The 26,202-nt window shown below is 39.4% G+C and overlaps 1 protein-coding gene across 1 annotated transcript in view; it reads right to left on the reverse strand.

The window, feature by feature from the left end:
• Nucleotides 1-519: 519 nt before the first annotated feature.
• Nucleotides 520-26,202, reverse strand: part of HAO1 (hydroxyacid oxidase 1) — a 48,447-nt gene continuing 22,764 nt past the window's right edge. Inside the window, 6 exon segments of the mRNA XM_032213779.1 lie at nucleotides 520-1,403; nucleotides 2,837-2,906; nucleotides 3,961-4,119; nucleotides 16,967-17,058; nucleotides 23,554-23,729; nucleotides 25,357-25,612. Coding sequence (XP_032069670.1) covers nucleotides 1,333-1,403; nucleotides 2,837-2,906; nucleotides 3,961-4,119; nucleotides 16,967-17,058; nucleotides 23,554-23,729; nucleotides 25,357-25,612 — 824 coding nt within the window. The 3' untranslated portion in view covers nucleotides 520-1,332.

Raw genomic sequence — 26,202 nt, forward strand, 5'->3', positions numbered from 1 at the left:
AAAATTGAGTGTGCTTTTGCTAGTTTGATGACTCAACGCAACTACTTGGAAAAAAAAATACAAGTTTTCTTGGAGAAAAGTAAATAGCCTTCAAGGAAAAATAATAAAGGTTAGCCTCAGTAACCATGTACGTGCATGTCTGACTGCTCTAAGTTAAGGATGCTGTGGGAAGCAGCATCGGTCCCAACAGGCTCTGGCTGCCATATAAATGTCAGCAAAGGAGGTCACACTGGGTCTGTTTGTCTCACTACCTGCACACTTTGGGTGTTATTTGAAAACCTGGAAAGCTGAATCACTAATCTAATGTTTGCCATTGATGCTAGAGGAGATTTGAGGTGAAAGATAATTCCAATGGTCTCCCCAGAGGTGAGTTTCTACCGGTTCGGACCGGTTCAGCTGAACCGATAGTAGCTTGGCAGCCTGGGTCACTGGAACCGGCAGTGACCCAGGCCTGCCACACCCCCAAACCAGTTCACCCAGCAGTGCCATAGGAGCTGCCATCTTGTTTTTTGCTTCTGTGAATGCACAGAGCTATTTTAGTCATACTGCGCATGCGCACATGCGCACCGCGCCCCTGAGTGAACCAGCAGTAACTGTCTCTCTGGAACCCACTCCTAGGTCTCCCCAAACATTTCCCCTTGCAATTGTGTGTGCACACATAAAAAGGCATTGGTATGGCTCTCTTTCTCCATAACCTAAGCAGTCCTGTGGCTAAAAAGTTGTTTTGCTTTCCTGCATTGTAGTTGACGAGGGGAAAGATAATGCTAGGGCACTAAGTTTAGCAACTACAGTTTGGGTTTGATTCAGTATTTGAATCCCTAAGAAACATTCTGTGAATTTCAGACTATAAATATTATTTTAATATTATGTGCTATATAAACAGCTGCTTACTGTTAATTTAGAGATCAATTGCTCCTAATCATGTGAGCCAAACAACTTCAAAGCATCTTTACTAATAGTTGCAATATTTTTAACTGCAGTTTTGTCATTCTCAGTCCATCAGAAAACCTACAACTTTCATCATTAATTAAAGTTATAAAATTCTACTTAAAACCACTGGAGGCTGCGCGACATTCTTCAAAAGTAATGAAATCCATTCAGCACTGATTTTAAGGGGATATACTGTAAATGTCTAAAGTCATTCTTATGATACCTACCAATATAGACTACACCAGTAATTAAAAAGAGATTGACATAGCTGATATATTTTCAGAAGAAACAGCTTTGGTAGTTCCAAGTAAAACTTGTCCTGCTTTCATTTATTTTTAATTCCAAATTCTTGATAAGTAACAAGACACATGCGACAAGTTGGGGTTCCAACAACAGATGCAGCTACATTTTGGAAGCTTCCCACTGAACTCTCCGGACCAATGTTCTGTCTATTGCTTCTACACTTGGACAACCTAGACAAGAAAAAGATGAATCGTTATATTCAAAATAATAATCCAACAAGCGTTTCCAATAACAGTCCTGAAATTGATTTTTGTATGTATTTACACAAATCATCGGATCTCCTGCTCTATTTTGTAAAGATAAGTGGCTAATAACTAACGCCTTTTTCTCAACTGGTATCCCTTTGGAATAATCTTCCTTAAAGAGGTCCATATGGTATCATAATGTTTATCTTTTAGATGCCACATAAGATTAATTTTATTTCTGAGTGCTATTACTCCAAAGATGTTGGAATGAGGTGAGATTTTTCATAAAACAAATACTATACCCAAAAGAACTTTCCTTGGGAACACAGTACAGCATGTTCTCTTCTCTTGTCTCTGTACTTATAAGCTCTGTTACCATTATCTCAGTTAATTCTATTTGCATTTTTGAAATCCCTCAACTTTAACTCTACATTAATAGCCAGGCTTAGTTTGGCCCTACAGAATTTCATTAACAATAGTTGTTGACTTATATTATGATAATATAATAATATTATTAAATTTTAGGAAGGGGATGGCTACAACTAAGTATCAGCATTCATAATTTATGTATAAAAGATTCAAATAAGTGCACTTGAAAAGATCAAGTAAAAGTGGCTGAGAAAGCTTTCTAATACACAAGCCACCAACATGAGGTGCCCATGTGAGCTACGTGTAACATTCCATTGTACAAATCCTATTTTCCTATCAAATGTGATCAACATATAAAGGGTAAATAAAATAATCCCAATATAGATAGTCCTGGATTTATGACCATAATTGGGACCAGGATTTCTGTTGCTAAACAAGGCATTAAGTGAGTTGCACTCAATTTTTACAACCTTTTTTGCCATGGCTGTTAAGCAAATCACCAAAGCTAAGTGAATCAATCTTCATTAAGCGAATCTGGCTTCCCCCATGGAGTTTGCTTTGGGTTGTTTGCTGGGAAGGTCGCAAATGGCAGTCACATGACTCTGGGATGCTGCAACTATCATAAATACACATGACGGTTGCCAAATACTCAAATTTTGATCACATGTGATAGCTGTAAGCATAAGGACAGGTCATGTCACTTTTTTCAAGAGCCGAGGTGGCGCAGTGGTTAGGGTGCAGTACTGTAGGCCACTTTAGCTGACTGTGATCTGCAGTTCAGCGGTTCAAATCTCACCGGCTCAAGGTCGACTCAGCCTTCCATCCTTCCGAGGTGGGTGAAATGAGGACCCGGACTGTGGGGGCAAGTTGCTGACTCAATTTGCTAAAAAAATTGTAAACCACTTAGAAAGGGCTGAAAGCCCTATGAAGCGGTATATAAGTCTAATTAATAAGTCTAATTAATAATAATTTCAGTGCATTTGTAACTTCAAATGGTCACTAAACAAATTGTTGTTAATTGATTACTACCTGTATGCTTTGCATCTTACCAGAGAGCGCCATTGCTAATTTGAATTCTTCTTTCAGTATCTGAAGAACTTCCTTCACACCATCTTCACCCTGATTAAATTAAAGTACATTGTATGAATATAAATGTAGTGGTCCTAGCTTTGTCCCAACTGACAAACACCTTATTTGTCCAGTAAATTAATCTTTCTGAGCCAAGGTGGCGCAGTGGTTAGGGTGCAGTACTGCAGGCCACTTCAGCTGACTGTTATCTGCAGTTCGGCGGTTCAAATCTCACCGGCTCAGGGTTGACTCAGCCTTCCATCCTTCCGAGGTGGGTGAAATGAGGACCCAGACTGTGGGGGCGATATGCTGACTCTGTAAACCGCTTAGAGAGGGCTGAAAGCCCTATGAAGCGGTATATAAGTCTAACTGCTAACTGCTTTCTTTACTCTCCACAACTTAGCTTACTGACAATTTCAGGTCCAGCTGTTTTGAAAAAGAAGCTGAAACCTTCCTATGTTTCCTATTGGACCATTAGGAAAATGGCAGAGCATACCAAGACATTTAATTGACCTCATGAGCTTTTTTTTTTAAGACATCATGGTGCACTATATTTAGGCTGACTTAAAGGTATCCATAATATGGTTTGGTCGTTTTGGGCTTAGCATATGATGGATTTTGGCACTTTGGTGTGTGTACCATCATGTTCTGGCTTGGAATTTATGAGACCAGTGGGTTGTGTCTTAAAAATCATTGTTAAACAAATAATAATGTAAGATTAAATCTAAAATACAAATTGGAAATCCATTATTTTTAGCCCATTTCTCAAATCTATTAAGTTCATCCTTAGCTATGTAGAACATTCCCAAATCCAATATATGACGTTGCCGTCTTCAAATTTATTTCTTCATATCTTCATTCATGCATGTCTTCTTCATGTCTTTCTTCTATTTTCCTCATGTCTTCATTCAAATTATTAATACCCATATGGTAGTGGCCTCAGGATCCAGCTATGCAGTTTAACCAGTCAGATCCTTTGGGTTATCCTTTTAACATTATAATTGTCATTTTGTTGTTTTCATCCAGAAGCACTCCAATGACTGCTAAAATGCAGAAGGAGATGTCTTTCAGACAAACACTGAAGAACAAGAATGATTTGCATTACCTGGTAGGCAAGACCCCAGATTACAGGCCTTCCTACAAAGACCGCTTTGGCCCCAAGAGCCAGGGCCTTGAGAACATCTGTGCCTTTTCTTATTCCACCATCTAGAAATACTTCAGTCTTCCCTTCCACCGCATCTATTATTTCAGGCAGGACCTCAATCTGTAAATGAAAATGAGAAGGGAGGAGAATTCCATATTTGACATGCCACATTTTTCGTAGTATAAGACGTACTTTTTCCCCCCGTAAAAGAGGGTGAATATTTGGATGTGTCTTATACACCGAATGTAGCCAAAAACACAAGGCACGGAGGAGGCGATGGTCTGTAGCAATCCCTGCAACCTGGAACAGCTGATTGGGGGTATTCCGGGAGGCAAATCCACCCGCCAATCAGCTGTTCATGCTGAATCAGGCTGCAATAATGTGCTGAAGCTGACCTGGCTATTCACTATTTGCTGCAAGGAAGTGCCAGAGTTTGCAGTAGCCATCACATTCAGAAAGCACACACAAGTAACTGATTCAGCAGAATTCAATAATTTCTTTTTATATATAATATAACACATTAAGTAAATATACAATACTAACAGCAGGTTTTCCAATGTGGCAGTTCAGCAGAGGAGGGAAGTTTCACTTTCAGTTTTAGTTTCAGATATCAGCACAGCATACAGCTTTAGTCACACCCTGGCTCCTTGCTGTCTCCTTCCTTGTTGCTCACACAGCAAGTACTGTTTGTTTCCAAACAGTCCTCAACTCTCTCACACATTGACAGGATGCTAGCCAGATGAATACCATGAATGGTGGTAGGCAAAGACAGAATTTTTTTTTCTTATTTTCCTCTCCAAAAACTAAGGTGTGTCTTATACTCCGGAGCGTTCTATACTCCAAAAAATATGGTACCTGCAGAAGAATCTTTGAGATCCAACATTTAAATATTTAGAAGCCATAAATGCTGTGGCATTTTATTATCCTGTTTGATAAAATTCCAGCTAGCCTGCTTCAAATGCTAAAGTAAGAACTATATATCCAAGTGTCTATTACTGAAATCCCTAAAGCTTCTGCACATTCACTGGGAAACCACAGGCCATGTTCAGCACCATATAATTACTAACTGCAACTTAGACTCTCAGTGACACCTCATCGTATTAAAATCCATCATTATTATAGCCTTGCTGACTCATTCTCCAGAAATCAGTTGCTAGGTTCTACTGAATCTGCCTTCCAGGGATTAGGGAGTGTCAACTGGCAGAAAGTCTGAGATGTATAATTAATGCTTGAAAGTTTCTGTCACAGAGAACTACAAACAGAATAGAGATCCCAGAGCAGCCGCTTCAAATTTGTTGGACGGCATTTGCATAAGTCACAGGAAATTGTAATTCAGTCAATCTGGACTGATGGAACAGACTTTTCAATATATAGGTAATCCTTGATTTACAGACATAATTGAGTCCAGAATTATGCTGGTCATTAAGGAATTCATTACACATTATACAAACCCAATTTTGTGACAAATTTTGTCATTCATTAAGTGAGTCTGCAATGAGGGTTTTTTTTGCCAAAAACTGGAAGTAATTGCAGTTTCTGGCACAAAAATGTTATTAAAAAGAGCCATGGTGGTGCAGTGATTAGTATGCAATACTGTAGGCTAACTCACTGCTCACTCCAGAAGTTTGATTCTCAGCAGCTCAAGGTTGACTTAGCCTTCTTTCCTTCCAAGGTTGGTAAAATGAAGACCCAGATTGTTAGGGGAAATATGTGGACTCTGTAAACAGCTTAGAGACGGCTGTAAAGCACTGTGAAGTGGTATATAAGCCTAAGTGGTATTGCTATTGTTATAAATCACAGTCACGACCACAGAATGCTGCAAATAGCTGTAAATGTGAGCCAGTTACCAAGCATCCAAAATGTTCTGACAGTTGTCAGAATCACATATCTGAGATACTCTTTTTTAGGTCTGTTGGAATTTTGAATAGTCGCTAAGCGACCAGTCATAAATGGACAACCACCCATAATAGATAAGTATTAGGCTTTTTAAACAGGGGAGCTAGATAACTGAAAATTAAGAATATTGTTTATATTGACATTGCCTGTGGTTGGTTCCAGGATCCCATATGGTGTTTCAAGATTTAGATTCTAAATCAGGGAGTGTCCAAACTTGCCCACTTTAAAACCTGTGGACTTCAACTTTCAGAATTCCCCAGCCAGCTTGATTGGCTGATGCATTCTTGGTCCACAAATCTTCAAGTTGCCAAGATTGGACACTCCTGCTCAGAGGTGGGTTCCTACCAGTTCGCACCTATTTGGTAGAACCGGTTTGTCAAATCTACCGAACCAGTTAGAAGAGGTTCCATCAGTGGACCCGGAAAGCAGGCCACACCTACAGAAGAGGTTCCAAAAATTTTTGAAACCCACCACTGGTCCTTGGATATGATTATTCTACACTATCATGCTCATATTTATAAAACTCAGTGCCTCTGTGAAAGGTAAGGATGACTACTGCATTTGTGGTGCAATCAGAACATTGTGTGTGTTGAAGTTGTTTTAACACAAACCAAAGATGCCTTTTAAAAAACAAGTTTACATCATATTCTTATGGATGCCAGTGCTGTGTCTGAGGTAATTTAAGGTGGTTCTGACAAGTGTCGTCGGCATCTTCATATCTGGTCACATGGGCGGCAAGCCACTCCCATCTGGTCACATGGGTGGCAAGCCATTCCCACAAAGGAGGCCACACCCACAGAATAGGTTCGAACAATTTTTGAAACCCACCACTGATCCTGCTCTACATAGATCCTCAAGCACAACCTATAATTTTATTGTCTGTTTGTTTTTTCGACAGGCCTGGTTAGACTTTTCCAGAGCTGACAAGATATTTCCTTTTTTGTTTTCCATTGCTGTCCTTTCTTCTCTCTCCTTCTCTCTATCTATACAAAGAACCGCAGATATGTAAGTATACATATACACAATGCTTTAGTATAACAAACATATACTTTTAAGTTTTTTTATCCATTTCAGAACCATTCTACGTATATCAATTACATTTCACATTCTCCTGTTCCTCAAGCATTAATTTCTTGAAGCATTATTACAGATCCAAATTCTTGGTGAGCTGTGAATATTTGAGTGTATATGGTTTGCAGGGCCTTAGATATTGAGGCAGTTCTTGGCTTACAACCACAGTTGAACCCAAGAGTTCTGTTGCTAAGTGAGACATTTGCTAAGTGAATTTTTGCCCAATTTTATGAGCTTTCTCACATCCTTCATCCACCAGCCCAAAACTACTTGGCTTCTTTCTATAATAACATTAGGGTTTAAGTGAAATGCAAGTGAGAAAATTCACGGGCTGACAGGCTCCAGCTAAAAAGTTTCTTGCTTCAAAGGGGATCAAGAGCTGTTTCTATCTGACTCAAGATGATTAATTAGTAATTTAATCAGCATTATCAAATACCTTGATTCTTTTCCCTTTTTTTCTCTCTTTCTTTTTTTATTATTTTTATTTCTTATTTTAGATTAAGTAATTCTTGCCTAAGGAAGGAAAATACATGTTTAAAGGGAGAGAAAACCCAAATCCAGGATTAAGCTAGAGAGAACCAAAGAGATAGGGAAAGTCTGTTCTAGCCATGTTATATAGGTCTAATTGGTATTTAGAAAAATGTATGTCTTTGTATAACACTAAAATTATGAAAATAGTGATTAATGAAGCGAAGTGTAAGCTGGATGGTCACATCCTTGAAGATACAGTATGCAGCAGCAGCATTAGTGGCTTTCCTGCTGACAAAGTAGAGATTGCCAAGGGTTGATATTTGCCTATTTCCTTAAATCTCAAAGGGAATTCCCAGATATCGCCAATACAAATATTTTCCTGCTAAATCTGTCATTGTTTTAACAGGACCCACTAATTAGCAGTACAAATGGGGAGGCACAGGGGGGATGTTTGCACATGTTGTTATGAAGGCAGCCCACTTGTCTAGTAGGCTTGGTAAATCTATCAGCCAGCCAGATATGCTTGCTAACCACTATTTGTTTGTGTACTTGTTGTATTTTTGCAGCCACCCATCTTACGAAACACAATTCTGGGAGGATTCCCCAATAATAAAAGGCTAAGACATCCAGAGCAACAAGTCTCCATTCTATCTAATAATACCATCCTTGGGCTCCAACTTTATTCTATCCCAATGCTGGAGGTGGGGGGAAGGGAGCCAATCTTTTACAACTTTCTGTAAGGCTCAGAGAGTAAATTTCTGTAAATCTCAAGGAGAAGGTGTTTCACAAGGTAGAGGCTGCTGTAAAAAAGACACACTACCTGATCCAACTAAATGGCAGCATCTCAGAGGAAGCGGTGACTCAGTGGCTAACATGCTGAGCTTGTCGATACGAAGGTTGGGAGTTTGGCGGTTCGAATTCCTAGCACCATGTAATGGGTTGAGCTCCCGTTACTTGTCCCAGTTTCTGCCAACCTAGCAGTTCAAAAGCACGCAAAAAATGCAAGTAGAAAAATAGGCAGGGACGTGCAGTCACTAGAGGCAATGGAGGCGGAGCCTCCCCAGTCTCCTGAGAGAAAGGAAAGAGTTTTAAATATTTTTTAATGAATTAAAGCCAGGATAGTTGCTACCAGATTTCAAGTCACAGTGGCTTGGTGTCTGCTCTCAGTGTTAACTAGGAGGAGGCAAGAGAACTCGGAGCCTCTTTTGCTTAAGGAATTTTTCGCCTTTTAAAAGTTAAGGCGGAGTTAAAAAGCAAAAGATTTAATATGCCAAAGAGGCACTGATTCTCCCGCCTCCTGATCTGGGAGCAGCGAATCATGTCTTGCATTTGAGCGACTGCGCAAGTGCAAGGGTGATTCTGGAGAGGTTTTTCTTTCACCAGCCGCCATTTCTTCTGCAGCCAGCCCAGCACCGAGTGGGGAGGACGAGGAGGAGGAGGAGGAGGAGAAGAGCGGTGAGCCCTTGTGGCTGGCTGGGGAGGGACTCACCGCTCTTCTCCCAGCCAGCCAGCCACTCACCCCCACCCGACCTGCTCCCTGCCTGGCCGGCCAGCCAGCACAAAGACAAACCGTTCTTCTCCTCCCAGCCAGCCAGCCAGCCACCCCCACCCAACCTGCTCCCTGCCTGGCTGGCCAGCCGGCACAAAGACAAACCACTCTTCTCTTCCCAGCCAGCCAGCCACCCGACCTGCTCCCAAGAATGTCAGCAGGGACAGAGGAGGCAGGTGGCGAGGTGGCAGAGCGCAGCAGCGGCGAGAAGCAACACCCCTGCCGCTGTGTCCAACAGGCATCTCGCATTTATGTCCATCATAAATGAGAGACGCCTGTCGGACACAGCGGCGGGGACGTTGCTTCTCGCCGCTGCCGCGCTCTTGCCTCACCAACGATATCCCTCACCGCACGTCACTGAAAATAGGGATCACCTTTGGTGAGAAGGTAACAGCGTTCCGTGCAGCTTCAGCATTTAGTCATGCCAGCCACATGACCAAGGTGACATCTTCAGACAGAACTGGCCCTTTGGCTTTGAAACAGAGACGAGCACTGCCCCCTAGAGTTGGGAATGACTAGCACATATATGCGAGGGGAACCTTTACCTTTAAGAGGAAGGATCTGAAACGTGCCACCCAATCTAATCTGATAGGGCAAGTAGATATCTCCAAGAAGAGGCAGTCTTACAAATAACCTGGCTCTTTGCCTTGTTAGGGCTTAAAGGTAATAATCAGTTTCTTGAACTATATCCAAAAAGAAACTGTGAGCTACTAAAACTCACACAATAGCAATGTGATTTGAGCAACTGAAGAAGCCGCCAATACTGCATGTATCACTGTATTCTGGCCCTGTTCTAATTTCTGAGTAGTATTCAAGGGCTGTCCCATAAATCCTACACATTGCAATAGTCCAACTGGGAAGTGACAACAGTATGCCTGATTGTGAACCCACAATGGGCTCAATTGGCACCTAAGATATATCTGTGCAAAGATTACTCTAGCCATGGCTTCCACCCCCCTCCTTGAGCAGAAGTCACAAATTGAGGAAACCCCTCCTCAAATTGTGTAGCACCTCTATCCAGGGAACAGAGATAATATATCATCAGACCAAAACCTCCAAAGCACTCTATCTTGTTGGGGCTTAACCTGAGTCAGTTCTTCCCTATTAAGAGCTTCACAGCCTCCAGATAATAAGAAAGCACCAGAATCATCTTTCCAGCAAGAATTGGAGATGTTCAACTGGGTATTACCAGAATACTGATTTAGAATTTAGAATAGAATAGAGATGGAAGGGACCTTGGAAGTCTTCTAATCCAGCCGCCTGCTCAAGCAGGGGAACCTATGCCATCTCAAACAAGCAACTGTCCAGTCTTTTCTTAAAAACCTCCACTGATGGAGCACCCACAATTTCTGAAGACAAGCTGTTCCACTGGTTAATTGTCCTCACTGTTAAGAAGTTTCTCCTTAATTCCAGGTTGATTCTCTCTTTGATCAGTTTCCAACCGTCATTTCTTGTCCTGCCCTCTAGTGCTTTGGAGAATAATTTGATCCCCTCTTCTTTGTGGCAGCCCCTCAAATACTGGAATACTGCTATCATGTCATGATGATGATACCACATCCCATGCTTGAATTTCCTCACCCAGCAGGTTCAAGTAGATCTTAAAGAGGAATGGTGGGAGACCCAAGCGCTAAGCATCACACAATGCAAGGGCCTAGGGTTAAACCACTTCCCACAACAACACACCAATAGGAACTGGCATCTTCACAATTAAAAGTGTTTTCTGTGCTTTAAGCTTAAGCAGAAGATGGAAACTGCAAACACTTTGAACCCAATTTAGAGAGAATCAGTCAATGTAATAAGTAAAATAAGTACATGCAATGATTATTCCTACTAAGTAATAGTTGGGGAAGATATTGAGGGGAGACGGGATGTTAATAAAAGCAGAATTTGAGTACGACTCATGTTTTCCAGTATTTTTTTAAAAAACTTTTGCTAGGTAAACAAATTCTGGCTTCTTACACTGTGACATTTTCTGGGGAAAATCCTCCTTAACCCCACTCCAAAGGTGATGTAATTGGTTAGGATGAATTCTTCAATAGTTTACTTTGACTCATATAAAAGTAGTGCGTAAAAAGCGGTGCCGTTTATCAATTGTACAAGCTGCAGCATTCTCTGTGTTAGACATTTCCAAACCCTTTTCTTTGAACAGGACAATATAATCATCTAACAAAAAGGTTATTGTTTAACTGCTTCAATAAGGATAAAAAATGGCTTTTCTGCACACGAAAAGCCACAATGTCTAACAATTCAGCTCCTTGCTCATAGATATGATTGGACATGACACGAAATCATGACAGACGAGTTCCATGTCTTAAATTGCATGTCAACAATTCCTCCCAAGTCTAATATGTTGATATGCAAAAGAGCAAAGGAATATTTGTATGTATAAACTTAATTTTTTCATATTCTGAAAATGATGCTATAAGAAACAAGCAGCGGCAAGAGTGATTTCTTTGAAGACAAAATCAGTGGCCCGAGGGGGATCAAAACTTGCAAGTTCAATTTGCTATATTCCAGTTGAGGTTTTCTAATCATCTGGCACATAATAAAAGAGATTGTTTACTCTCTTTAGGTTTTGCTTTCGAGCCAGAAATATTTCGGTCCCACTTCCGTATATGTACACTCACTGTCATATCCAAGCACATTGCCCCAAGTGCTATTCCTTTAGTACTATGACACAAGTCATAATTAAAGCAATCATTTCATCCATTTATAACCAGGCTTAGGAAACAGCCACCGCTTTGGAACAGATTTGCTCTGAAGAGTAAGCCAAACTTTATAGACAGGTTTCAAGGACCTAAAGGCAACTATCAGAATTTTTAAGTAATTATTGTATGATCATTCAGATATTTCATGATCATTCAGTGACATCTTTTGCATGTCTTGGATCACAAGGCTGGTCCTGGCATCTACCATTTAAAGAGGCACCTCAGCAGGGCAAATCTGGTAATCCAGTAAAACAGTAGGATAAATCCAGAGCTTTGGGGAATTGCTGCTATTTAGAGTAGACCAGTGACTTTTCCTCAAAAGTAAGGCAATCTCCATTTGAGGCAGACTGGCATTTCAGGGGGTTTATCCTGGTGTTGTGGCCCGCCAGTGGAGCTGATGGCAGACTCGGACAGTGAGGAGGTTGGGGAGAAACATGGGCCAGTCCTGGAGTCTGCGGAAGGCTCTGATGAGTGATCTGCGTCAGAGGCAGAGATGGGGTCAGGGCCGTCTGACAGTTATCAGCTGCCTTTGGAGTCAGAGATAAGTGGGGCTGAAGAGTAGCTGAAGCCTGCTCCTGATGTGCAGACGCAGAGCTATCAGGAGAAGGTAACAATTAAGGAAAAACGTGGACTCGGGAATAAAGGCACAAGGGACACTGAATCCTACCCCCCCATAGGAAATAAATAGGAGCAAAAGGGGAGTGGCAAAGTCATGTCCGACCTATCGTGACCCCATGGACAATGTTCCTTCCTGTTCTCTACCATCCTCTGGAGTCCATTCAGGCTCACGCCTACTGCTTCAGTGACTCCATCCAGCCACCTCATTCTCTGTCGTCCACTTCTTCTTTTGCCCTCAATCTTTCCCAGCATCAGGCTCTTCTCCAGTGAGTCCTTCCTTCTCATTAGGTGGCCAAAGCATTTGAGTTTCATCTTCAGGATCTGGCCTTTTAAAGAGCAGTCAGGGTTGATCTCCTCTAGGACTGACCGGTTTGATCGCCTTGCAGTCTAAGGGACTCACAGGAGTCTTCTCTATAAACCATTATAAATGACTATGTTATAAGGTCAGAAGTTTTGCTTTTTCACCAAGTAGAACATATTCCTTCCAGTTAACTGCTGAATAGGACATTGGGACATTGGCCATCTAGATTAGGGGTGTTAAACTTGTGACGACACGTTGTCACATGACATATCACAACTTTTCCCCCCTTCGCTAAAATGGGGGTGGGCCTGGCCAGCGTGTGACGCATCCAGCCCTCAGACTGCAAGTTTGACACACCTGAACTAGATGACCTGGCAAATGGTGAGGGTGGGACTTGTTCTCTGTCTACCTGTATAATAATAATTTTCATCTATTCCACCAGACCTCCCATGTGGACATTCTAGATTTTATGAAGCAAAAAAAATATTTGCAGGTCAGAGATTTGCTGCTATGATAGGATTTTCTTAGCCCGGGGGAGAGGGGACCAAAAAGCAGACGTTTCCAAAATATTGCAGAACAAAAAACAGATGGACATTTTTGTGGTCTCAAATCACTAATTAGCATCCTGCCCATTAAATCAAGACTAGATTATAAAGAAGATCAAAGGCATTAACCAGGCCCTGCCTTAATGTACTTGCTGATAATTGATGGCCAAAATATACATATTCAATTTACAGAGATTCTGGAACCTTGCCCCCTTTTCCCCCCTGCAATAAACCTGCCCATCTGTAAGAATCTTGCTTTCTTGTTGTGAGTCTTCGTAAGAAGGTTTACAGCTGGACTCCAGCACAATTGCCTCTCCCATCTGGCCATTGTGCTTGGCACATTCAAATCCACATTTGCTGTGGCTGTAAGAGGGATCGGACACCCTACTGGCATAGCCTATTCTCATTTTTTTTTTTAATTCAGACATGGGAATACAGGTAGTCCTCAACTTACAACAGTTCATTTAGTGACTGTTCAAAGTTACAACGGCACTGAAAAAGCGACTTATGGGCATTTTTCGCACTTATGACGGTTGCAGTATCCCTAGGGCCATGCGATCAAAATTTGGACAGCTGACTCACATTTATAACAATTGCAGTGTTCCAGAGAGACGTGATTCCCCTTTTGCAACCTTCTCGCAAGCTAAGTCAATGGGGAAATCAGATTCGCAACAACCATGTTATAAATTTAAGAACTGCAGTGATTCACTTAACAAACATTACGAGGAAAGCCGTAAAATGGGGCAAAACTCACTTAGCAAATTTCTCACTTAACAAAATAAATTTGGGGCTCCATTGTGGTCATAAGTTGAGGACTATCTGTATTAATCTTATGGGCGGGAGGAGGAACATGTTCCATTTACGGCTGAATATTTATGATATTTATAGTAATGTAGGACATTTTATTACCAACAGGATGACTCAATGGAGAATATAGCATTTCTAATCATCACAACTCGCACACCTAACACAGTTCTTCCAGTATAAAGAATTGGGGTTTTCCTTATGCATTATTACAGTTCGCTGCATTAATGTTGCTGTAATTTGCTACCTATAAAAACTAATTGTACAATAATATTCTGCCTTCACTTAGTAACAATAGCAACTAGTCTTGATTAATGTTCAGATAAGTAGTAATAGCCTGTAGCCTGGAAGTCAGATCAAGATAATTTTTATACACTCAGCTAATTTTTCATGCTTTCCTCACATATTCCCTCATGCTGAAAAACTCATAGTTTCTTTTTAAATATACAACAAGGAGTTACTAATAAGCCAGTGTCAGTATTGGACATTTACATTTGTAGCAGCTTTGGAAACAGCATTCAAAGTATCCTCCTTTTTCCATTCAGAGATTGTATACCTGATTGTATGCACAGTTTCACACTGTTTTTAGTTTAAATAATTTACCCACTTAATTCTAATTTTGAAATGCAACATTGTACCACTTCAAAAAAAAATGCTTAAATATTTTTTTCCCTTTCCCTTTTCCAGAATGATTAATCTGTTCTGAGCCTGTTAAACTGTCATGCCAGCTGCAATAAAGTTATTTCTTTATAGGTATAGATGTGAAAAAAGAGTCATTTTTTCTGAAAATAAAATCTATCAATGCATGCTTATCTTAAACACACCAAAGATAAACTTGATTATCCCTCCCCTTCCATCAAACTGCCTTATAATTACATAACTAGATCAGGAGTGGGTTTCAACCAGCGTTACTCCTCGTTTGCTCATGCGTGCAGCTCGCAGGTGCTGGATGAGTGCTACACGGGCAAGCACAGTTCATTGGAAATTGTTCTGCACATGCGCAGAACTCAAGAAAAAGATGGCGGCAATGGTGGCGGTGGCCAGGAAACTGGTTCAGGGGTGTGACCAGCCTGGGTCGCTGCTGGTTCTGCATATGACTATCAGTTAGGCCAAACTGGGCTGACTCAGTAGGAATCTACCTGTGGATTAGGTTCATGCAACATGCTGAACCCAGATTAAACAAACATATTCTGGATCTCCATTATAAATTACTTCCAAATGAGCAGAATATATTAGGGCTTTAATGCGCTGTGGTGTACATTACATACAAAATATCAGCTTTTGAACTTAGTGTTGGATAAGACTTCCAAGGGTACCATGGACAGCCAAAAAAAAAAACACCAAATAAATGGATCATTGAACAGATCAACCCAGAGTTCTCAGTCGAGGCACAAATGATCGGGCTTAAATTATCCTACCTCACATCATTCTGTGAAAATCTACCTCTCTGGAAAAGACTCTAATGTTGGGAAAGGTGGAGGGAAAGAGAGGAAGAGAATGACCAGCAGCAAGGTGGATGGACATGGTTACAGTGGTGGTTTGGGAAACTTGAAAGAACAGGGATAGATCATCTTCTTAGGAATCAAAAACAATTTGATGGCAGATAATCAAGCAATTATCAGACAACATGCTATGTCAATTGCTGGATTTATGTAATTTTCTAGATCACACATGGCCAACCTTCATCCATTGACAACCAGCGTATAGCAATAGCAATAGCAGTTAGACTTATATACCGCTTCATAGGGCTTTCAGCCCTCTCTAAGCGGTTTACAGAGTCAGCATATTGCCCCCAACAACAATCCGGGTCCTCATTTTACCCACCTCGGAAGGATGGAAGGCTGAGTCAACCCTGAGCCAGTGAGATTTGAACAGCCGAACTGTAGAACTGCAGTCAGCTGAAGTAGACTGCAGTGCTGCATTTAACCACTGTGCCACCTCGTATGCCATTGACATGTCAAGAATACACTTTGACTGTCCCTCCTGAATCTGTGGAACTGAAAAAGATTAGAATATACTTTTCTCCATTGATTGTTGAGGGTAATAGGCTGACTCTGTAAACCACTTAGAAAGGGCTATAAAGCCTTTGTGAAGTGGTATATAAGTCTAAGTGCTATTGCTATTCTAGCCTAGGAAATTGAGAATAAAGCCAAACTTTATACTAGGACCTTACATATCTTATTAGCATAGCAAATTTATTGTTTTCCCCCTTTGGGAATCACTCTCTTGCTTTTCACATAATTACCTTGAGCATCTAAGATAAATCAACTGGTACATTAACTAGAGTAATTAGCATTTATTGGGCCTGCATTTCATTTAATACTTTTAAGATTTAAGTTTGCCATGTTAATTACCTTTATTTAAAATGTTTCTTGGGAATACTTTACAGCAAGTAATTAGTTTACAGTTTTTCTGAAATACAGCACTATAAACATTAAAGCATCAACAGGAAAGGGAGTCACAGATTATTGATAGACTGCAAAAATAACTGCTAAACACGCTAAACCTTATTTGAAGTAGTTCTATGTTTAGCCAAGCTGAATCAGTTCCAGCCACACAGAGACTTCCAAGCTTCTTTTATATCCTTTGATAATCACGCTATCAAGACAGGGTAGATTATTTTATGATGAAAAAATAATTAGCAGATTAATACTAGTAAAAATATGCATAGGCTTGTAACATTTTGCTTTATGATGCTCTGGCAAACAAAAATAAGAAAACTATCCTTTTAAGCTTGAAAAAAAAATAAGGTTACATTTGGCACCAAAGAATAAAAGCTAATATTAGACAAGCAAATGATTTTATTTAATATTATGTGCTTTTCCAAAAACCAAGCGAGTCAATATTGTTCACTAGTATTGAATATTAGCAGGGCAGCATTTCTAAAAGCCAAACTGTTTTCTGATTTTAGAGGAATACCAGCTGCTTGATGGCTCTAGCTTTATTCAAATGATTTGTCAGTCCCTAATACCAAGTCTTGATATTTTTCCCCTTTAATACTCACAGTAGCTGGTACACCATCCAGTTGACGTGCGCCATGATTTGATACCAGAATCCCATTGACGCCAACCTTTACTGCTTCTCTAGCATCGTCAGCTGGGGAAACAAAATGCTGATTTTTTTAAAGTTGCAGCTGTCATTGTGGAAACTGCGACATGCATTAATGCCAGTTTTTCAAAAACAGAAAGCAGCCTGAAAAATGCAATTCAGCAATTGAAATGATCCTCAGAACCAAGCTAAAAAGGTAGCCTTGTTCCTAGGTACAAGGCATTGTTCATTCCTTTGAAAGGACAATCAACCGCACCGATAAGCAGGGATATGCAAAGCCTGTTGTACACAGACTATGGGTTGATCTGTGCCATGCCTGGCTTGGGTGATTGGGCCCATATATGGGACTGAACAGGCTTCTTGTTTTAGTTTTAGTTATAAACTGAAATATACAAGCAGTAGAAGGGGCAGTAGTGGGAAGGGAGGGAAATTAAGATGCCAAGGAAAAATGTGTGGTTGGCAGTTTAGGGAGACATGCCACACTGAGACATCAGCAGTGGTGAAGGGGAGGAAAAGCAGGGGTGAAATGCTACCGGTTCGGACAGGTTCACCTGATCTAGTAGTAAAAATGCTATCAGTTCACCCAAACCTGTAGTAAAAAAAATGCTACCAGTTCGGGTGAACCATTTTTTTCGATGATCAGCTGTGACGCATGATTTATATTAGCTTGAAAGCAGGATTTCCTGCTTTCTAGTTAATCTAAATCACATGTCATGGTGGACTCCCTCCCCTTCACTGTTCACTTATCTTTGCAGGCGCACTCGGTAAGAGGCTCCACCCACCCACCTGGATGTCATCACATCTATTTTGGACACTGTGCGCATGCACAGAAGATCCTCACCTGCACGCTCACATTGCTACCAAATCAGTAGCAAAGGTAAGTTGATTTCACCCCTGAGGAAAAGGGCTGAGTAGATGGGATGGATGGGTGGTCCAGTACAAGGCCATTCAGATGAAAGAGAAGAGGGACTGATGTGCACCAGTTTTGTTTTCCCGACCTTGCAAAATCACTCTGAGATCCCTCCAGTTGTTGTTTCAGTTTTGTTTCTGTTGAATTCAACCAATCTAAACAATTCGGCAGAATTTCTGGAATGTTTCCACTTCAAAACAAAACTTAGCTTCCATGTTGTGCACATTTCTTTTGATAAATATTCATCCTCGTCATCACATCAAAACCATCCCTCTACTACGTGAGAGACTTATTCCAGACCACATTTCATTATTTTAATAAGTTATACAAAAGATTACATCAATTACTTCATGTTGATTAAATGTCTTCATTATCCCAAAGAGAACAAAGTAGACTTAATCTTTCTATATACTATAGGCAAGCCAGCACAAAAGGACATGTACCTATAAAGAACTAAATATATTATTTTTATATTTATTTTATTATATCTAAATAGACCAGATCCTTGAGAGTTGTAAGAAACTTATATCAGAAACTTATCTTGGCCACAGTATCTTGGCCAAGATACTGTCAATCTTACATGGGAAAAGATCCGAATACGCCAAGACAGACAGACAGACAGACAGACAGACAGACAGACAGACAGACAGACAGACACACACACACACACACACACACACACACACACACACACACACACACACACATATATATATATATATATATATATATATATATATATATATATATATATTAGATTTTACAACGCCCGGTATGCCCAAATATGGGAGGAAGGTCACTACTTCCATTCTCTGTCCTTCGGCTCGTCACAAGAGACCATCCAGGCAGAAACCCAATATTTTTTACTGTTGCCTTTTTGTTACATTTTTTGTTGTTGTTGTTGTATTTGTGCTGATAAATAAAGGGAGACTAGTATAGATCTATTTCAAGCTATTTAGCTCTCATCAGCTAGCCATACAAATCCCAGTAAGGGTATGGCTAGCTGATGAGAGCTAAATAGCTTGAAATAGATCTATACTAGTCTCCCTATATATATATATATATATATATATATATATATATATATGTGTGTGTGTGTGTGTGTGTGTGTGTGTGTGTGTGTGTGTGTGTGTGTGTGTATGTGTATGTGTATGTGTATATGTATATGTATATGTATATGTATATGTATATGTATATGTATATGTATATGTATATGTATATGTATACGTGTGTGTGTGGGTGGGTGGGTGGGTGGGTGGGTGTTTATCAGCACAAATGCAACATATATATATATATATATATATATATATATATATATATATATATATATGTGTGTCTGTGTGTCTGTGTGTTGTATTTGTGCTGATAAATAAATAAAGGGAGATAAATAAATAAATACAACACAAATGTAACAAAGGCAACAGTAAAAATATTGGGTTTCTGTCTGGATGGTCTCTTGTGACGAGCTGATAGACAGAGAAAGGAAGCAGTAGGCTTCCTCCCATATTTGGGCATACCAGGGGTTGTGACACTAAATATAAGAAAATGGTTGAAAACATCATAAAACCACTCCAAACCAAGATCACAAGCAAATTTATGTGAGATACAGTTAAAAGCTGTTAGAAAATTACAAGGATACCATTTTATTCTCTAATCCTACTATCCAGTATATAAAATGTAAGTTTGTTTGTGGATTTGAATTGGCAAACACAAAAAAGGGAATTGTGACATGACATATTCCTAATAATGTTGTGAGAAATTGCATGAAGGAAAGGAAAGGAAAAGTTCTTGTTTTTTGTGTCTTGATGGCTGATGATAACTTTCTATTTCATTTACTGGTCTTCTTGCAATTTCTCACAACAGTCTCACAGAAGATTGTGAAGAAACATTTCAAATCATATAAAGAGATCATGCCTTAATTAAATCAGAGTGGGAAATTCTTCCACTTTCCAAGATTCTGGATTTACTCCAAGCATCTTACTAACATGTTGCGTCCTTGACTTTGTCCATCTAAGCAGGCCTTGTGAAAGAGAATTTTTCCCAAGGAGTTTATTGTACCAGTGATCAGCACACAATTACACTGATGTACAAATTGACTTATTGACATGCTCAGTATCAAAAGAGTCCTTACAATTATATAAACTTGTTGAAATATAAAGCAGTCTGTGCGACTGATACCTTACCGAAATCATACACAAAATCATATTTCCTTAGATAGAACCTCTAGTTTAAACAAAAGGCCTAAGATTTAGTAATTACTCTGTTATTTTATCTGGAATCCCAGCACTAATTTTTAATCGTTTGGGACTGGCTTGCATTCTAGCAGTTAACACTTTCACTTCACTTGTTAGCATCTTGGTGCCTTTGGTGTGTTGTCTGTTTTCTTCTGGGCTTGTACTACCATACTATTCATTTAAAGAGTGCACATGACTTAGGGCCAGAGATGGTATTCAGCAGGTTCTGACCAGTTCTGGAGAACTAGTAGCAGAAATTTAAAGTAGTTTGGAGAACCAGTAAATACCACCTCGGACTGGTCCCGCCCCATCTATTCTCTGCTTCCTGAGTCCCAGCTAATCAGGAGGAAATGGGGATTTCCCAGTAACCTTCCCCTGGAGTAAGGAAGGAATGGAGATTTTATAGTATCCTTCCCCTGGAGTGGGGTTGGAAAGGAGATTTTACAGTATCCTTCCCCTGCCAAGCCTGCCAAGCCACGCCCACCAAGCCACACTTACAGAACTGGTAGTAAAAAATTTGGAATCCACTACTGCTTAGGGCCCAAAGTTGAACCCCTCAAACCTTTTTCTTTGACATGTTGGAAGGACAGTAAAATCAGGAAGGTAGGATGGTGCCATATATCTTTATAGAATAGCAGTTAGACTTATATACCGCTTCATAGGGCTTTCAGCCCTCTCTAAGCGGTTTACAGAGTCAGCCTATTGCCCCCAACAATCCGGGTCCTCATTTTACCCACCTCGGAAGGATGGAAGGCTGAGTCAACCCTGAGCCGGTGAGATTTGAACAGCCGAGCTGCTGAACTGCAGTCAGCTGAAGTAGCCTGCAGTGCTGCATTTAACCACTGCGCCACCTCGGCTTAGAATGCAGTCTTAGGAAGACATTCCATTGTTTTAAACTCCCTAGAGAGATACAAAGGCAAGATGTCTTCCATCTTAGATTTTCCGAGGTGTCCTATATAGTAACCTATAGCACCTTGACAGTGTGAAGGCTCTTTTATACTTAAAACTATAGTATTTAATAAACAATCCATAATCCGCTATCTTCTGAGGGAAAAAAAAATGATTGTATCCCAATTAAAAAAACCTTTTTTGAAATTAATATCAGTTGAGAAACTCCCCAGGTCCATTGCAAGGAGGGTCCCTGTAGGAAAACCATACGACTGGAGTCTTGCCTTCAAACAGCAACTCCAAGAAGTTTGATAGATCTATCAGTATAAAGGCAGCCAAACCCAAACAGGTTAAATTCAGTTTTAACAAACGCCTAAAAATTATGATTCTTCAAAAGTAGAGCCTCAAGTCACAAAATGACATTGGGAATAGAGTAGCAACTTGAAAGATTGCCCTTAAAAATTGATTGAATTAATTCCAGGAAGTGTAAATAGGGATATGACCTAAGCTGAGCTCCATATAACATTTGTGTTATAGTTTTTCTCTTCATATTCATACCTTGTTACGTTTTATTTCATGTATAATCTAGCCCACCCAACCCTAAAGCAAACAAGCACCTTTTAGAAAACAAATTATAAACTCTCAAATATTATTTGCTGTGTATGAAATTATAGTGCCAAAACAGTACAATTTATACCTTAGGAAAAGAGCATCAGAAAACACTTTTGCATTTTTCCTGCAAGTATATCAGTATTATTATTATTTTAACTGGAGATATATTTACATCCATGCTTATATATCAAGAAAGAGAAATGGGACCTATCAAGATTAATGAATCAGATTGTCTACTGATTAAAATTAATTGTCTGCAAGAGAAAGTCAATTTGATAGATAGATAGATAGATAGATAGATAGATAGATAGATAGATAGATAGATAGATAGATAGATAGATAGATATAGATGATATAGATATAGATATAGATATAGATATAGATATAGATATAGATATAGATATAGATATAGATATAGATATAGATATAGATATAGATATAGATATAGATATAGATATAGATATAGATATAGATAGATAGGTGTGTGTGTGTGTGTGTGTGTGTGTGTGTGTGTGTGTGTTTTATTTGTGCTGATAAATAAATAAAGGGAGACTAGTATAGATCTATTTCAAGCTATTTAGCTCTCATCAGCTAGCCATACCCTTACTGGGATTTGAACCTGGGCTATATTACATACTAGGCAGACATCTTAGCCATTAGGCCACAGGCTCTTATCCGTTATCAGCGAAGCCAGGGTGAAAGGTATCTATTAGATTTTTACAACCCCTGGTAAGCCCCAATTATGGGAGGAAGCTAACTGCTTCCATCATCTGTCAATCGGCTCGTCACAAGAGTCCATCACGACAGAAACCCAATATTTTTACTGTTGCCTTTGTTATATTTGTGTTTTTTTATTTGTGCTGATAAATAAATAAAGGGAGACTAGTATAGATCTATTTCAAGATATTTACCGTACGTCAAACATTCATCTTCATTACAATGAAATTTATTGAATACTAGTTGATAACCTGGAGTTGCCTGGGTATTTATTTATATGGGGGGAAATGTCCAGACCAAACATAATTTCCAAATGTTGGATTTTCCCCCTTACCAGAGGGAGCCCCCTTATAGAGTACAGTGAAGCCATTACCATGGCAATTCCACTGCGCTGTACAATAGAAGCCAGTATGGCAGTACGGCACAACAGCCTGTATTTTAACAGAACACATACCCCGAGGAGTGTTAAAGGTATCTTACCCCCACAGTATTTGTTTCCAGAGAGTAAGTCATCTGTGTACCAAGTTTGGTTGAAATTGCTCGAGGCATTCCAGAGTTATGCTGGAACATACACACACAGATAGATGATAGATGATAGATGATAGATAGATGATAGATAGATAGATAGATAGATAGATAGATAGATAGATAGATAGATAGATAGATAGATAGATAGATAGATAGATAGATAGATAGATAGATGAGAGAGACAGACAGACAGACACAGACTGACTTACACACACACACAAAAAAATACACATACACACTATAGAAGCTTTGTGTACTCTTCTATTCAATGTTAAAAGTCATTCAAAGATGTTAAGTTGCACTCTATTTGTCTCTTCAAACTGTTATTTGGACCAATATTTGATTCCCTGCTCCATCTACACCCTTGCACCTTTTGTTCAATTAAGCAAGCAGCTGTCCTGTATTTATGGTGGCTTCAGGAATCAGTTATTTATGAAATAAATGGGGACTGTGGGGGCAAGTTGCTGACTCAATTTGCTAAAAAAAATTGTAAACCGCTTAGAGAGGGCTGAAAGCCCTATGAAGCGGTATATAAGTCTAATAAATAAATAAATAAATAAATAAATAAAATAAATTACAAGTTGTTCCTTCCGATTGGGGAAGGAAGTTCTACAGCCCCTCAAATATTATAGAATTTTAGACAAGCAAACCAACCTCGGAGGATTCCTTTAGCAACAATGGGCAATGCAGTCAGTCCTCTGAGCCATTTCAAATCATCCCAGTTGATTGATGGATCTATTGCCTCTGTGACATAAACAGACAGGCCACTGTTTTCACCATAACCTTTCTCAGATGAAAATGCCAGATCATTGGTTTCAAAATTTTTCATTCTGAAATTGGAACAAGAAAGCAGGGGGGGACTAAGAAGAGTTAACTGAAAAATATCAACATTCACCTCTGCCTTAAAAGCTTGCGTGCATGTGTATTTGTGCGCGTATAAATAATAGCTGGAGAACTTTTTGGATTAACATTTACTGAATGTCATCGTGTGCAACAATATACCTTATTTCACTGGTGCATTCCTCTTTTCTTCCAAAAAGAAAACAAAAGAAACAAAAAGGAATTTTTGGTTTTTTGATACAATATACATATAGTATATTTTGTTCACTTATAGAATTAGTTACTCAAGATGTCTTAACTGTGACATTAAGTAGCTTTAAAGATAATTTGAAAACTCCATGGAAGCCAATAGAACTGTTAGTAAGAATTATCCATACATAGAAACAAAATAGACAAACCTCTGTACTGAAGGGTACTGTATAGCCACATACCAGACATTTGGAATGGAAAATTGATTCACACTAGAAGGACTTATGACTCAGACCCTCCCAGTGGCTTCCTGAAACTGTTTGGTTAACTACTCTTGACTACAAGATGTTGGACAAAATAAACTTTTAGTATGTCTGATTCATTACAGTTTGTATTCTGTTGTGGCTCAGGTGAAGTCTATCACTGAGTGTATCCTTAGAATTGTGGTATGTATGACACATCCAGCCAGCTTGTGTTAAGCAAAAATATCACCAACAAATGTTGAGAAGAATGGCCATTGTATTGTTTTAATGCACAGCATCTGCAAGAAAGAAAGAAAAAGAGGAAAGAATCCGATTCCCATCTTCCCACAGTGCCCCAAAATCCAACAGGAAGGGAAGGAGAAGAATTAATTAAAGCTAACATCTTGCTTGGAGCTTCAAAGCAGCTGTTGGCCATCTTAGCATCCTATTTTGTACATGTGTGTTCAGAATATTAGAACAAGTACTCAAAGCAGCTTTGCTAGATCCTTCAAAACACAGCTGCCTCCCAATGGTTCATAAATCTCTAGTCTTGAAGGCAGTATGGGAACAGTGGTCTTTTAGACAATATGGAACAACTGTGCCCAGCATCCCCAACCAAGATGGACAATGTTGAGGAAACTTGAAGCTGCAATTCAGCAGTATCCAAAAGGGCACCATTTCCTGTTTCCTCCATTAACAGGGAGAAACAGTGAGCATGACATAACATATCAAATCAATGTTCAACTTTCCCAACACTGGCAGCAAATTGAATGATATAAACCTATATGAAGAGGGATAAACTCAATAATTAATTTCATTCTGTTAGTCTAGGGAAAAATAATCCTTCAACGTGCCATTATTAAAATGAATATATTTGAAAGAAAAAGACATTTTCCATTTCAACTGCAACACCAAAATTTGTTTTTCAGCACATTTTTGGCTTAATTAAGGATGGTCTTAGGGATCCCATAAAACACCAGTAAAACTGTTTTTACAAATGTATGGACATGATTCAAGGTATGTAAAATTATCAACCTGCATGACATATTTTTCTTTTCCATATTTACCATACTAGATATGGAAGGCATGTTTAGTAGCTTATTGTTAGAATAATAGCATGATATTTAGATGTAGGATTTGAACCTAGAGAAAAAGATGGAAAGTTGATACTTCTGTCCCTAAGTACCTGAGATGTGGAGACAGACGAAACTTGTTGCGTACATCATCTAAGCGCTTTCCAAGATATGGGGTGTCTACAGTCACAAAAATGCCTTTGTAGCCAGCTTTTTCGGCCCGATGCACTAAAGATCTGGTGACATCACGGTCCTTATAAATATAGAGCTGCAACCAGAGAATTGTCTTTGGAGCTGCCTGAGCAACTTCTTCTATGGATGTTGTGGACCATGAACTCAGCATCATTCCTGTTCCTGCTGACCTACAGGCTGAAGAGCAAGAATATTAGTCACAGGAGGACCATAGCACAGAAATTAAAATTCCTTTTTTTTTTCACATTTTGAAAAAAAAAATCTGCAACATTTTAATTGCCTTATCGCTTTCATTGCAAGCACAAAAATATATGTATTGGCAGCAGGGAATTCAGTTTGTTTTATGGCCCGATGAATGCCAGATGATTTCACAGTTGGCTGGATGCCTGTTTGTTATCTCTGACTTGATTACAGCATTTATCATTTCCTTGTAAATAGATCAGATTAGCTGCTACTACTAACAGACATCTTCTGTGGAAGCATAAAGGAAGCCTGTGTTTTTTTTTAATTGTAATAATAGACATTCTGTAGAAAAACCTTTTTAAAAATATTTATGCTCTTTCATTTCAAACCAACTATTTTGTGCAGCATCAACTACCTAGGGACTTATAAACTTCATTCCTCACTTTCTTGATAGAATGAGTATATTGTATAACATCCACGCTGGATGTTAAGCTATACTACAATTATGCTAGCCTGGCATTTCCCTGGTCTCCAAATACTTCTGTGAGGTGAACACTCACATATAGGATCTCTTGCCTGCAGCT

Source organism: Thamnophis elegans, chromosome 3, assembly GCF_009769535.1.
Source record: "Thamnophis elegans isolate rThaEle1 chromosome 3, rThaEle1.pri, whole genome shotgun sequence".
Taxonomy (NCBI): Eukaryota; Metazoa; Chordata; class Lepidosauria; order Squamata; family Colubridae; genus Thamnophis; species Thamnophis elegans.